This window comes from Apostichopus japonicus, chromosome 12, assembly GCF_037975245.1.
Source record: "Apostichopus japonicus isolate 1M-3 chromosome 12, ASM3797524v1, whole genome shotgun sequence".
Classification (NCBI taxonomy): Eukaryota; Metazoa; Echinodermata; class Holothuroidea; order Aspidochirotida; family Stichopodidae; genus Apostichopus; species Apostichopus japonicus.
Genome location: NC_092572.1, coordinates 9,844,568 through 9,860,621, shown reverse-complemented (window position 1 = coordinate 9,860,621; position 16,054 = coordinate 9,844,568). Strand labels below are relative to the sequence as shown.

At 33.0% G+C, this 16,054-nt stretch overlaps 1 protein-coding gene across 3 annotated transcripts; it reads right to left on the bottom strand.

The window, feature by feature from the left end:
- Positions 1-2,580: 2,580 nt before the first annotated feature.
- On the bottom strand, positions 2,581-12,950 carry LOC139977930 (uncharacterized). Of its 3 annotated transcripts, XM_071987663.1 has the most exons (10): positions 12,412-12,948; positions 11,619-11,697; positions 10,465-10,776; positions 9,694-9,978; positions 8,640-8,948; positions 6,828-7,046; positions 6,511-6,618; positions 4,608-4,640; positions 3,522-3,546; positions 2,581-2,719 (listed from the first exon to the last, which is right to left on the bottom strand). In XM_071987663.1, the coding sequence occupies exons 1-9, from the start codon at positions 12,445-12,447 to the stop codon at positions 3,527-3,529; spliced, it is 1,401 nt and encodes a 466-aa protein (XP_071843764.1). In that variant the 5' UTR covers positions 12,448-12,948; the 3' UTR covers positions 2,581-2,719; positions 3,522-3,526. The 3 variants fall into 3 exon arrangements, with proteins under 3 accessions (XP_071843764.1, XP_071843763.1, XP_071843765.1); XM_071987662.1 differs by lacking the exons at positions 2,581-2,719; positions 3,522-3,546; positions 4,608-4,640 and adding an exon at positions 4,937-5,461 and having other exon boundaries at positions 12,412-12,950; XM_071987664.1 differs by lacking the exons at positions 2,581-2,719; positions 3,522-3,546; positions 4,608-4,640 and adding an exon at positions 5,516-5,629 and having other exon boundaries at positions 12,412-12,949.
- Positions 12,951-16,054: the final 3,104 nt, after the last annotated feature.

Genomic DNA, 16,054 nt, shown 5'->3' with positions numbered 1-16,054 from the left:
TGCTCTCAATTAAATATACTATGTGTTACACTAGTTCAAAATATTAAGTACAATATTGAGAACTTCACTCGCGGTGATAAAACAACCCTACAGAATATACCCATCTTACATAAAAACAAGAATTGGGTTAGGAGTTCGATGTACCTTTTGAGATCAGAAATAAAATCTTGTACATTTTAGAATGACTTAAATTGGCTTATTTATAATACTTTGTATTTGAGTATTTAAATGACATTTTCAGTACACTCATAGTAAAGTATTAGTTCGGACTGTAAATTATTACAATATTAAAGACACTTAGTTTACTTAATTATTAATTATTCATTATTAACAGAGTTTTACCAGTTTTATCTAATCATGTAGTTTGATACACATACTTCATGGACTAAGCTCCCTTACTTGATCATTTCCGTAACTACAAACGATATACTTATTACCGTTATAGATTCCCTTTAGTGCAAACTGTCTTAAAGAGATCTGGAAGATAAATATACGTAGTGAAATCGTTTATATTCTGATTCTTTACTTGTTTGTACATAATTACTATTTAAATTTACGTAAAGTGAATTAAGTAAATTTACAACCGTTTTCAAGCGCCGGGTTAACGTGACAAACTAGACCCGGTAAAAAAAAACATGGACACCTGGATTTATAAACAAAAATGTTTGTTGAACACGATAACGCGTCATATCATATAGTGGCACAGGCTCGCCCAACCTTTATCATGAGAATATCATTGTCTAATTTCATTGTGATTCATGGTTCTTTATTATAAGTATCATATACAGCAAAACGCCTCTTACTGTTACAGGTGTGACTATAAATTTAAATAATCATTCGAGAAATGTTGACGCAGATATTAAACGATTCCATTATTCTTGTAAAATGGACCCTGATTCAATAGTGCCACAGCAATGGTCATATATTATTATAATATAAAAGATAAACGTACCAGTAAAATTCCACTTCACGACCGGTACTGTCCTTCCTTGGAAGGTTGGAACCGAACACCGGACCTTCGTATAACAGACCTTACGGGACGCGTGAGGTGATTCTACTGATGTGAATGCATATAACAGGGTTTTTATAACTGCTAATGAGAGAGTATTACGCACGTGTTACGATTGTACATAGTGTCGACCATCCCCTCCCACCCTCCAATCAGGTGTGATTATTAAAGAACGTGCTGTCGTGAATGGCTTGGTATATCGGTGGGAGGGGGGAGTCGTCCAGTTATTGTCCACATCTTTCATTGAGGATTGTCCCATAGCAACGCCCTTTTGCCCTGTTGCTGTTTATGTGTTTCAAAATGTTCATATTTTGATCTGTCAGGATATCAAAGTTATTATTGTTAACAAGATTACAACAATGCGTATTTATCGAGGTTGCTGTAACTCAGTGACAATATAATACCATTAAACTCACAGTTCGTTAATGAATTTAGTGATTGCAGCTGTGTTATCAGTCCTTTTGTATCGTTCTTGTAAATAAACAATGATTTACTCGTGTTTGCATACCCCAGGTTCATACAAACTGGTGAATGTACTTATATAAACCTACTTTGTAGTTTAAAGTTAATGAAAATAGCTAGTTAATCATTAGACCCAACGTCTACAGCCTGCAGTTGAAAATCAAACAAAAACTCCTTCTGTTTTTGCTTCTAAAGTACTTTGACTTAAGGCTTTTCATATATTTTATTGTTTTTTTTTTTAATTGCAAGACCCAATGCTGCCGCCATTAATGGGAATGGTTTGGAGAGGCAGTTGCAGGCTGGAATTGATGAATGTTGACAGTCATAGCCTGTATATCGTGAAGTTGAAACAAATTAACATTAACGTACATGTACGCTCAACAACTTCTGAACTCAATGTACTTGTAACTACCATCAACATCATAACTCAATACAACAATGGAATAGTTTTGGTCGTGGTAAGGTAATACAGGTAAGGACACCTTGTTATTAGTATTAATCCATGCGATCATCTCATATAGCAACTATTTTAGTTTTATCACTCCTTCCACGGCCTGCAATATTCTACACAATGAAATAGCGCCAACACTGAGAGAAGACATTGACTATAATCACAAGCAAAAACGTTGTCACATATTATTCATGCTTAGAGACACACACACACAAATACTTGTTTCAGCTTTAGGTTGGTGACATCGTCGTTTACTTATGAACTTAAACAGTTATAAGGGTGGTTGGAGTATTATCCAAAACCAACAACAGATCACTAACCCTTGTGTCTTAAAAAAACCTAAAAATTAAAAAAGGCATCTTCAGCTGTTGGAAAGTTTAAATATTTTAATGTATATAATATTTCCATTAACTGGATAAACATGACATTATTCACTTCTTTTGCAATTAAGAATCACCTTGTACTATAACATCGTACTATAACACATTTAAGCATAGAAGGCCATCAGTAATTGAAACCTACTATGTAACGTCGAAGATAAACAGGTTCACATGAAAAACTTAGCAGAATATGTAGACGTTCACTAACCGATTCCAATTATTCATTCAAAAAGAATCTTGATTCAATGATAGCTGCGATTAACGGTGTATGATTAACAATTTCTTTACAGTATACCACAAATAAATCACAATTATACAATGATCACAGCAGCGTAGTCTCTTGAATGATATGATGAAAGAAAGTCCTCGTCTTTGTTGTCGTATTCTCCGTTTATTTCCCTTCCTTTCGTTGATTACCTGATAAACAATCCAACAAACAGGTGTATTACCTTTAAGTATTTAATGTGTAACAATTTTACGAACGTCATTTATGATTACATGTTACAACGAAAGACACAATGTTTTTATATGAAAATATATCGATTTTTGAAAGAGAATGTTGGTTTAACATAAAACTACATCAAGATCTGCCCCTCCCCCTTGATAAAGTATGATTCATAAGTAAACAATTATAAACGTCCATACAGGACGTGAAGAAATACTAAACAGATACTTAGCAAATAATAACACGCCAGCTAAAATTCAATCCTTTGGCTTAAAATGACAAGTTTTACCAGTAACTCTTCAAGGTAACATAAAGTTAATTATTACACATATCAAAGTGATCATATGAATTGCCATCCTCTGAAACAAGTTTCTTTAGTGATAAAGCGTCTTTAGTTTAATTGCCGATGCAGTCGTTTGCCTCGGTTTTAAAATTTGCGGCAATCCGACTAAACCAGTTCATCTTACACATAACTGGATGATATTCGTACGTTTTTGTGTTGGCACAACACTGAAAACAAGCAATTTAATCACGGCTTAGTATAAAAACAAGTGTTTTGATCCAAACAATTTACAATTCTTTGGGTTTGACTTAATCCTTTACGATTGGTTTCAAAACAATCAACACAAATACATCAAGCATGATGTTCAGAATCAATTTATCGATATGAATCAGAATAAAAAATGTTCCAAAAAGTGGTGCGTATTAATTTTAATTACCAACAAAGTAAAACTAAGTTGCTTTTACGGATTGTTAAGCTGTTCAACCACCTACCATTTTCAGACTAGCCAGCTTGGTACTGAAAAGATAATAATAATTACGAAACTAAATATCTTCTATGTAATTCATTGCGTGAAACGCTAGAATACATGCAACAGACGACATTCTATTTAAGAGTATTTTGCCAATAGTTGGAGCTGCATTTCCATATATTGATCTTTGTTTTATAAGCTCCTCTTAACATACACACAACTACGCTCACACCCGAACGGAATCACTTCAGAAAGATGCCTAATCGAATGAATGGTTATTTTGTTGTATCTTTCTTTTGGTGTTGAAAAATATTAAAACTATGAAGTTTTCGAAGTGTTTTGCAAATCAATATGAGTGGCGGTACAATGAGAATGCTGCCTGTTAAGAGAAAGAGTCATGTTACTTCATCTCTCTTGCCTCTTCCTTACCAGTAGGTTGTAGAAAATGACTCACGACAAACTTTTTACTATTTTTGAATGCGGAATTGTTTTATTTCTGTCATTACAGTGAAGCGAAGATAACATTCTTTAAATGTGGTTTGCCACTCAATCCAACGTCACAGGTCCCATTGCCCCACGAAGTCTATGCCCCCCCCCCATCCACCCATGACACAAGTACGAAAAAAAGGACGAGCGGCAATCTACTTACTTTCTTTCACCTCAACTAACATATCGATGTCTAGTACCTTATCCCACATCACTCCCAAAAACCGCCCGTATTTGTCCATTGTGAGTAAATAGCTGCTAGTGCTAAATGACCATGACTTGTCTATCAACACAATAATGAAAGATTGAAGCAAGTGGCTTCTTTTTTGTCAATTTAACCGTTTTCTTCCATTAACAATATAAAGTTCTGTAGTCCGTTGTTACCAATTAAATGTGGTCTTGGCGGTATATATATCAGTTAAAAACGAATTAAGCCAAAAATCTATTCTTTGCGAACAATAAGTGATATTCTTAATCGTATTGGCAGCTATGAAGTGCTCGGTTCTTAGGTAGTAACTATTAACGGAACAGCACAGACGTGTTAGTATATTTAGCGTAACATCTTAATTCTTTCTAATATTATACAACTTACACAACATTATCATATGAATGTTCTGCTTACCTAAATCATATAATGTCCATTTTTTTGGGCGATCTGAATATGAAACAAAACAAACTTAAATCTCCTGAGTAAAAACGAAAACTCCTCAAAACTATATATATTCTTTACAATTCATGCCTCCAATATTATGCAAAGATTACACATAATCACATACTCTGACAAACTATCTGCAAGTACATTTAGCAATTAAATCAAGGTTTTCTAACTTGTTGATAAATGTTGAAAAATTTGTTGGATATATCTGTTGATGTAATAATTGCTACGAAATGGAAAGTTGCTGCAATAAAAGAAGTTACCACTCAATGGCTCTTTAGAAGTTTCGGCGGACTCGTTTGAGTTGTCAGAATCTGTTTAGACGTAATAATCCGAAACAAGATGATTCCTGACAAAATTCTTTTGTGCAAATAATAACCTGAAACAGGTGAAAATATACCATCATACACAGGTATGAATTAATATTTCATTGAAAATAATACGGAGGTTCAGATGGCAATAATTTACCCAAACGAAAATGATTTTAACGAGATGATATATGACATAACACTGAGAAAGGAAACATTTGTTATCGAATACTCGGTAGCCTACACCAGTATAATACGTAGGATCATTTTTCCTAAACGTCCAACCGTCGTTTCACTTGGAAACCTTTCTTAAATTTTAGTCTCTGAATAAGGATTAGTAGGATTGTTCATTCCGATATAAGTAAGTACACAATTTCTAAGGAAAATAAAAATTTTACTAACTTTCTTAACTATGATAAACAGCTACCTGCACTTCTACGGTAGGTCATATTCCATAAAGGGGATATGACAGTTCCAGTCCCTTTCCACACGAGGCAGAGGATTTAAGCAAGTCTAAGTGACAATCGTTTTAGTGTTAACAATGTGTACATTGTACATTGAAAACATGAACAGGAAGAACAAAGTGTTTAAGATCTTAACGGCACAGCGACATCAAATATTTTCAGAATGACATCGCCTAAACAGGATGTCTCCAAATAGAACAGGATATGTTACAGCTGTCTGTGAAAGTTATATATCAGAAAGAGTAAGCTTCATAGTATAGTTAGATTTGTTTTCATCAATATTAAGGCACTGCAAAAGGTATATAAAAACATCCAAATTGGCTTAGCACGTAAGCTTCTAAGAAGAATAATCCATGCCGGTACTTACCATTTGGTTTATAACACAAATAGAAGAAGAATAATGGGACAATGAACACTACAAAGAATACAATGGTGATCACGTCTACAACTAATTTTTCTGTCGGTAGAATGACTTCATTTTGTGTTTGTACTTTCGATTTCCACATTACAATTTTCAGAAATCAAATGACAATATCAATAATGTCTTATATGAGTATATTTACCAATATTAAACATTTAAACAGAGAGTTGCAACTAGACGGCAGAAAACATCATAGGACATAGAGCATCCAACAGCAGCACAAACTTAAACGAGACACAACACCATCATCATTAATCTTTATGATACGGAAAGATAACTGTGAGGAACAACAATTCCGCACATTAAGGTAGGACCAATCACATTTAGGAAAAAGTTTTAATTATACACATAATGATGACAATGATTTTATTGTCAAAACTGTTAAGATTGTACATTGAAATATGAAATGAAACAACAAAACAAATTGTTGCAGACCTTAGCGGCACAATGACATCTACTATTTACAAAGTGGCAGCCACCACTCACAACTTTTAAACTAGGATATCTCTAAATGGAGCGAGATATTTCCCAGCTGTTTATGGAAGTTATTGATCAAAAGATTAAGCTAAATATGATTGTTGGATCCTTTTGCTTTTTCATTCATATGGAAAGTTATATGAACATTTGTCAAGCACGTAATGTACTAAGACAAAATAATGACTGTTGCCGACACTCACTTGCTTGTGATTTACGTTTCTTCCTCCAACAACAGCAAACCACTAATGCGATGACAGCACAAAGACTAGCAGCTACGATGATGATCACATTAACATGAATTGATGGGTCTGTTGATAGAGAGATATTTTTCAATTACCACATTAACAACTTGAGGAAGGTAATAACATATTATGTGAGTATAACTCTACCGATATCTAAGAATTAGAAGGAACTCTTTGTATCCGTTACACGGTTTACATCGTGATTTCTACAGTGTCCGCTGAGACAATAGATCCAAATCTTCGTTTTAAATACGTTAAATGGAAGTTTAACTCACCATTTATTGATCCTACAACTCTGGAAGTAGATATTCCAACTCCGATGAAGTTCTCGCCAGTACAACTAATGTTTGAACCATTCAAATTATCCACATTAAGGGTTTCGCCGACTTCCAGCTTTCCGTCGATTGATATCATGTACTGATACACAGGAGGGTTGGATATACACCTGCAGGTTGCTTCACTGTTGTTAATTTCGAGACTGCAAATTGGTGTGACTATGTCAATGGTTCAAAATAAAGTAGTCTCAATATTGTTAAATAATGTTAACAAGATATTACGACTAAAAGGAATAATCCATAAAAAGACAACGATTAGTTGAATCTGACTCAGCCTGGGTTTCATCTATCAGCTGAATATTTGATTGTTGCACAGACTCACAAGTTACAACATGTTTTTTTTATTTCAATAGTCATTAAATTGAAAGTTCAGATTGTAATTTGGCCTTATAAAACTGATACCGTTTATTTACATACCTCAATCAATGCAATCCTTCATAAGCAATTTTCAATACTGTAATAACAATTTTACAACCCCTGTATCAAGTCCAAGTTGTACTGCTGCCATAGTTTTTGTATAATATTTCAAAATTTCGCTTACAGTTCTTACAATAAACTGCTTATTTCGAATGTACTAATCTTTGATGTTTTGGTTACATGTTCATAATAGTCCTATTCTTAAAAACCTTATTAAACATTATATCAGTAAGTATGGCACTGGTTATTAAATATAAACTTTCGTTCAAATTCGATCACCATTCAAATGTCTTGACAATTTTCTTTCTAATATTATCTAGAATAGTTTAAATGACACCACAAAAGATGATTAAATGAATTTGCTTTTGTTTAAATATTATTATCACTGGTGTTTTAGTTAATATTACCATTGTTTTCTGTTAACGTTTCTAGTCTCGTTGGTAATTCTGTATTTATTATATGGATCATAACTCATAATGTGGAAATACATTCAAATTTGAACTGAAACATATCACAATGGGTATAAAAAAGATTTTACAATGTAATGACTGTAAATGTCATGTTACGGTATTTCGTAAAGTTAGCAAGCGAGGAACAAATGTGTGTATGGAGATCATGAAGACGTTGTCACTCCTTGGTGTTGTTTTACGTAATATCAAAGGCCCAAAACTGAAAAGATATGAACCTAGTGTGTGTCTTTAATACAAGGTTTACATTCCTTCATTACCACAAATATTTTAGCACGTAACCGTGACTTCCTCCTAACGTAACAATATATTTCTCATTCTTCAACCACTACCTAGCTCAAACTAATATAGCTAACGAAGGGTTTCCCTTACTTTTAATTCTTCAGTTCTCAGGATTTGAATCTAGCTCAGTGTCATTCCTAGTTTTAAATCAATGTTTTATTTAACTATGATTTAAAGTTAAATGAAAAGCTAATTGTTATTATGATCTCGCGATAGATTATCTTCAGCAAGAATTAACAAAATAATATTTTGCAGGTGTGAATTCTTTGGTAACAATTCTTCTTTACAACTTTGATATTCAATCAATATAGTTCGTTATAGTAGTAGTACATGCCAACTAGTCTCTTTTGACAATTTAAGCTTACGTCATTTAATTTTCACGAAGGAATTTAGTATTATACGTATATATATATATATATATATATATATATATATATATATATATATATATATATATATATATATACATCGTGTCTGCTTTATTCACAAAATATCATGGTTGTACAGTGTCATCAAGAATAGCATAAGATACGAATCATGATTTTATTCCATTCACCACATATTTTAATTAGTTAAATATACTTACAAAGATGTATTGTTTTCTTCATGGGAGGAACAGTTGTTTGACCAAATGATTGGCATGTTACAAAAACGTCGGTTTGGTTTTTACGAAAACTATACTTCAAAGTAGCAGATGTATCAAATGTCATGCCTTTAGATACGGTCCAAGTTTCAGACGGATTTATCCATTCGCTACCACCAGTCTCAAAGCGAATCATCACTGCCGGTCTAGCATTTTTGGCGGTACATGTTATATCAATGACACCGTGACTTTCTGTAGAGTTATTGCCTTCATCGTCAGTAAAATTAAACATTATACTCAATGAAGATGGAGCTGTTGAAAGTTAAAAGATATATATATATATATATATATATATATATATATATATATATATATTCATAGCCAAGTGGGCTACAGGGAAGAACTGCACTAAGTTCGTGTGCCGGATAATCATTAATTATTGGCTAATATAAATGGGTAATCCCGGATGTTGGTTTCGAGAACTGCGGTTTGATATTTTCACAGTGTCATAAGATGGCTACACTGCTGTAGTTTCGTTTCTTTTGTAATAATATTTGTTGTTTGTTTGTTTTCAGGTTAAAGCGATACGTGTTCATAATTCAATACCTGTAGTGCCCTGGTAATTAACAAGTTTTATAAAAAAAATACGCATTAATGGGATATCAATTAAAGAAATAAGAGTGGGGGATAGAATAATTTAAAAAAAAATCCTGTAGCAGACGTAAATTTGTGACATCAAATATGTGCATGGTAACTTCCTCCATGAACACTTTGAACACAGCATGAAAAGATGGTTTCCCAATAGAACGAAGGTTATGCGTGATTGATTTTTCAGTATCTTTCTCGTTAAATATCGTGATTGGGCTATTTCCTTCTCCTGGTATCTACTCCAGCATGAACACGTTAACCCGAAATACAAATGAGCATATATCCAAGTGACCATAAATCATCAAAACCAATTAATACCTAAAAACCTGTATCCAAAAGTGATTAACACTAAGCAACATCAATCGAAACTTCTATATAACAATAACTGTAAATTGATTAGCTGAATTACCTTCGATTTCCACAAAAGCATATGACTTGTTATTGCACGAATAATTCCCAGCGTCCTCTAAATCTGCTCCTATGATCTTTAGACTCGATATTTGGTCTGACAAATTTACACGAAAGTTATCATATTTAGCATCAGCCGTAACCTTAGTATCCGCTACGAAAATGTCTTTGTTTTCGTATTCGTTCCATCCAACTACGTATCCTTTTTGGAATGTACAAGACAGGGTTATAGTGCTACCTATTGGATATACTCCACCCGTGGGTCCCTGTATAATGATAGAGTCAACTGGAAAGAAACGAAAAGAAAATCACATATAAAATCCTTTTAAGGAGGAAAATCATAAATACAATGTTTGTATATATATATATATATATATATATATATATATATATATATATATATATATATATATATGTATGATGTGTATAATGACTACAGTTATCGGTTTCGAACCTCTGGGCATACAATGTCGTTCTTTTTTCTCCTATACCACTGAGCACCATTATGTTCGTATCTATGCAAGTTTTCTACCTCGATCATTTTTATTCTTCTTTTCTCTTAATTAATTTTGTGTGAGCTCATCATGAATCTTAATTGCATTGCTTGCATCCATTATTTGATAAATCGAACTTTCAATCGTTACATTTTAGCAATTTCTTATAAAGCCAGATCCCGAATAGTATGTGGATATCATGTGTTTGCACACTTCAGTATCAAACAATAATGCAAGAAAATGCAACGTGCCACAGATGCTCCTTTTCGATAACTCACCTAAGGTTGTGACATTTAAGGTCACAGTGTCGACCTCTCTAACAAGGTCTGTTCGATAGTGTAACATCACGTAACTTCCGGTAAGGTTATTTGAAGCGTCTCTTATTACAAGGGCGCCTTCGTCAGTGATATCAAAATGATCCTGTGCTACTTTACTTATCGTCTTTAGACCCATTTCTATTTTGACGATGGGATAATGATCCTCCTCGGTTCCTCTCAACCAGTATATGTCGTTCACGTCAGAAATTAAGCAATCAATAAGTACGTCCTTCCCAAGCTCTACAAATGTGGCTGACGGACATTGGAAATCGGCTGTCAAATATAATATAACAGAAGTGAATAATTAAATATAAAAGATATTCGTTCTTTTCATAATTGCAAAATTTCAGGAATACATGAAACAAGATGATAAATAACCTATGGCAAGTTACATGTGACACCGTAAAATTAAAACATCTTTCGGTAGGTAAAAAAATATCTTCTTGAAGCATTTTAGAGATATTGTAGTTTAACGTTTATCCACACACAAGACCGAGGCTTAGAAAATGCACATAACATTAACGAGGCTAGTGTCTTTACAATTTAAGTGGTTTTCTTCCAATCCGTTATCATTTTCTTGTAAGAGAAATGTGTCCTGCAAAATCTGAGGCCAAAATAGTTGAATTCCGCTACTGGATACAGCATAGACTATATCAACCTTTAAAACATGAAACATATAACAATATGCAAAATAAAGAGCTTTAGCAGGTTTCACCTATATCACGCATTGACGAAATGCATTATTTGTGATATGTTTTTTATCCCGGGGGTTTCACCAATGGATTATCGATATAAGCTAAACAAGATTGGTGGGTTTGCTTAGAAAGTTGTTTTTAGCATAAATGGAAATTAAGAATGTTTTAAGAACTTTTCTAAATGGATTTTATCTATTAGATTACCATTCTATTTTTAGTCGTTGTAACATTGATCTACAAATTAAAATGAAAACATTCAAATGTTTAATACCGTTATTTTTTATACAATATACATTGTGCAAGTCTAAATATGTTTTACATATTGTATATAAAATATATAACCGATTGACTTAAACAAGGTAACAAAAGAGTCGACTGTGTTTTCTGACAGTAGACGTACAAGTTAGGTTATACACTTACCTGATCCTTGGGCGATTGCGAGAAGAAAAAGAACAGCTGTAATTGTGGCGTGCTTCATTTCGTCTACGTGTGGCAAAAGCTGTGAATAAATTAGAAGGTAACTTTTTTAGTCTATATTATAACCTACTTAATTCATCCACGAATTTTTTTTTTACAGCCATAATCTTGTATAGTGTTTCACTTTATGTTTGACGTCCAAAGATAAGCGACAAAATATATGGAAAGCCGTGCACTTCAAAATTATCAAACAGATTGGCCAAAAAATAATAAACAAAACTTTTTGTGTGTTAAGTAATAAATTATGGTGGGTGAGATTCTACAGACAGAGAGAACTGTTAATGTATCATATTTTAATACTAATAGTACATTTTAGTTGTAATCAATTGTGCATTGAATTCAGGTTTGCTTAATGTTTTCCAGTTACAGGGTTGTCTATTGCCTGTAATCGCCTAAGCAAACTCTGTTTGACATTTGACTCATTTTAACGAATCAAACTATTAAAATCGAGCAATTTGTTAAACAAATATGTGAGGAAATAGGATAAAGTATATTTGAATGTGTTTAAGTAATAATTTTCCTTGTGCTTTTAATCAAAAAGGTTGCTTATGGGGAGAAGACTTTGTCGTGTAGTGATAAAGAATTAGCACAAATGAAACGAACTCTCCAAAGAATATTTATTTCAACTGCAAACGACTTTCTACTACATGAAGTATATTGGTATAAATTGTGTTTCCCTAACCAGACGACATTTTAAACAATTAATGTAATACAAAGTGAATCCGTAGAAACTTACCAACAATAAGCTGAAAGATATCCTTATGTCTCTCATTCATATGTAGACATTTCTTTCTACCAGGAAAACGAAAGTTCAAGTATTGTTTTGTACAGTGTATATAGTTTCTATACACCTCTTCGTTATTTTCTATCTTCCTTTTTTTATATTTTCGAGGCCGTCTTTCTGGAAGAACGTTGATGATGAATGTATTTAAACTACCGTTGCAGGATCTTGAAGGCCCTACAAACACTTATTATTGGTAAAGAGAAACAAGTCTAACATAAAAACCAGTTCAATTTTAATAACAGACCATGTCAGCACTATGTCAGACATTGCACACGCACAGTCCGTTGTAAAACCAGTTACAAAACGAAAGTTACAGAAAGGAAAATGTCGACCAAAGTCCATCGCTTGTCTGTGAAATCGGGCGTCATCGTACACGATACGTACACCAAATTTGTTAAACCACCACACTAATGTACTATTTGCTATAGGATAACTGTACGTCTTTTGTTGCCGGAGATAACAGAACAAAGAAAGCTGTACTGTAAACTCGCAGTTCATGGCGCGTATTTTCGTTTGTTTGTTATGTTGTGACGTAAAAGTATCGCTAGGTTGCTTCAAGGATAAATGCCAGTAATGATTCAGTAAATTAATGTGTGTGCTTGTAAGATATCATGTGATGAAATTCCGATGTGTCTAACATACGTAATTAAAATAAGAAATATTTTGATTTTTGTGCTAATATTAAGTGAACTTATACATTTCTTTTCAAAAGATTTGTTTGCGCTAGAGAATTTGAATAACCCAAGGATTAAGTCGGAATTGTTATTTTATAAGAACAGTTTGCTATTGCTAATTAATTAATCAGACACTGTGCTCACGTGCATAATTAATATAAACAGCGTAAGTTGTCCTTCTCGATAATCAATTCATAATAGTTCATTTGGGGTCAAAAAGATTGCTTATTACGCAAAGATCTACAATCATGGCTAACGAGAGGGAATTACGCAGTCAGGAAAGTTATCGATGTTAAACGTTGATGAGGTTATATTCATATTCCGTTTAATGGCATGATTTTTCTCCAATTTAGCAATTGGCTTGAAGTCTTTTGCGCAAAGAATGTTACAATTGTGACTGTACCTTTGGGGGAATGGGTTATTACTGTTCATGGCGATCATAGCCAGGCGTCGTTCTAGTGTGTCGAAACTTCAAAAAGAAAATGGACTCAAATATTGACAAGTAATAATACTATCAAATATTTCTTGAAATGTTTGGCTACTCGGAAGAATTGCTCTTTAATAGCAGATGCATTCATGACCTCTTTGACGGGTTTTGTTGCCCTCCAGACACTGTCAGAGATCCCTTATAATCGTTGCGAATGTTTTATACTTAATAGGTTAACTATACATTTATAACAGGCAAGTTTATTTTATCAAGTATATACTTTAACGCTGTTGTGGAAGTCATTGATATGACATTTCTGATTCAGTAATAACAATTAGCTAATTGCTCACGAGAAGCCGCCAAGACAAGACCTACACTATATTGATTGAATATTAAATTGTCTACTTTACACACAATCTTTGCTTTGTGAAAGGACCATATTTTTTTATGTCACATAATCATTCAAATATATATAAAAAAAAACAATTAACCAAGCTTTGCCAGATGTCTGTTAAATGCTCAAGAGAAAGAAACTACATTACTACTAAAAAGCTTTTTATACAAGTATTAAAAATGACGCATAACACAATTAATAATGGTATATTTTCTTGTTATGGACTGTGTCGTGCGTATTGGGAATGTATTCCTTTCCCTACTGCGACAAATATATTATACATAGAATTCAGCTACGTAAAATTCCTGGATAGTTTCAACCCTAATTATTGGTGTATGTTAATCAACCAGTTTGTTTTTTTTACCTTCATTTACCGAAATCATGTTTCATCATATTGTGGTGACTGATAAGTCAAACAGACAAAGATATAGTGTCAAACAATACATGACAAATTAATCCAGTATGTACATCAAAAATATTTTGTAGCTCCGATAAACGTAACCGTCTTTCATTTTCTGCTGAGAAACTCTTAAAAATTGTAATGTTTAATTAGTCCAAGCTTATATTGATAGTACTCTTCACTTTAAGGTTGATGGAATTATCGTTTATAAAACTAAAACAAAACTTATAGAAAGGGAGGCTAGAACATATTATAAAACCAAGAAGATAAATATAACCCTTGTTTTGAAATAATGCCTCTTTACAGTGTAACTGATAATTTCCTAACAGAAAGAAATGCTCATATATGCCCAGATGTTTGGATTGGAAATGTATATCAGTTATTTAAAACACAGAAGATGATGTGGATTATTTGATCTATATCTTTACAAAACAGTCTTTAAATGAGATATAAAAACTGATATAAAAACTGGTGGAAAAGTTGAAAGTTGTCATGTTTATAACATTCACATAGATTGGATGAACAGTAAATTACACTTCTTTTGCAATAAAGAACCAGATTTTCATGTTCTTACACCTTGCACTATAGCAGATCTAATGTTTTGCGTGGAAGACCATCAAGGATGGAAACCTACGATGTAACGTTGCAGAAATACAGGTAGACATGAACAACTTAACATAATCCATAGACGTCCAAAAACCTCTGTTTATTGTTAATTCAAAACTAACTTTGATTCAACGATTGCTGCGATTAGCGGTATATGTTTACAATTTTCTTACAGTATACCACAAATGTATCACAATCATACAATGACCACATCAGCGTAGTCTGTCGGCTGAAATGAGGAATGGAAGTCCTCATCTTTGTTGTCGTATTCTCCGTGATCTATGTCGGTATAGTTGATTCGTTTGATTTTCTGATAAACAATCGAACAAACTTGAAAATAGCGTTTTAAGTGTATAATATGTAACAATTTACCAAAGTCATTTATGATTACATGTTCCATCGGAAGGCACAATTATAGTTTTATTTGAAAATAAAGTGAGTTTTACAAGAGACTGTTGGTTGTTTACACTTCTTGTTTACTGTAACGATACTTGGTGTCGCGCATGATCGTCTAAATGACACTAATACCTTTTGGTAGTGCCGTAAATAAAGGAAACGTTGCTGCAGTGAATTACATAACGTCATGCTTGAATTTAATTCAGTAACATTGAGGTGCTTCTAGAGGTTCAGTTAAAAGGCTACATTTTTAAGAAACTTGGCACCAGTAAGAGAGTTCAAGAGCTTCTTAACGCCTAAAAAATAGAAGTGGCTGTGTTTAAACAAGCTGAATTTACGATACTAGCTGAAAATGAAACCACAATGCAGTGTTGTGCAATATATCGTATGAACTTTTTACCGATGTTAAGGATGCTTCTTCAGATATCTAGCAACACACACCTTATGATTTTTTTTCTGCTGGTGTACGTTTCCCTACAGGCTTATATAACTTTGAATAGTGTCTTCCATACAGTGCTGAACCATTATTACATATCCGGGTGTCCATCATACACAACATATATAAATATTGAAATCGGATGATACACACCAGAGGAATGCACACAAAATTCAGCACACACATATATATATATATATATATATATATATATATATATATATATATATATATATATATATATATATATATATATATATAT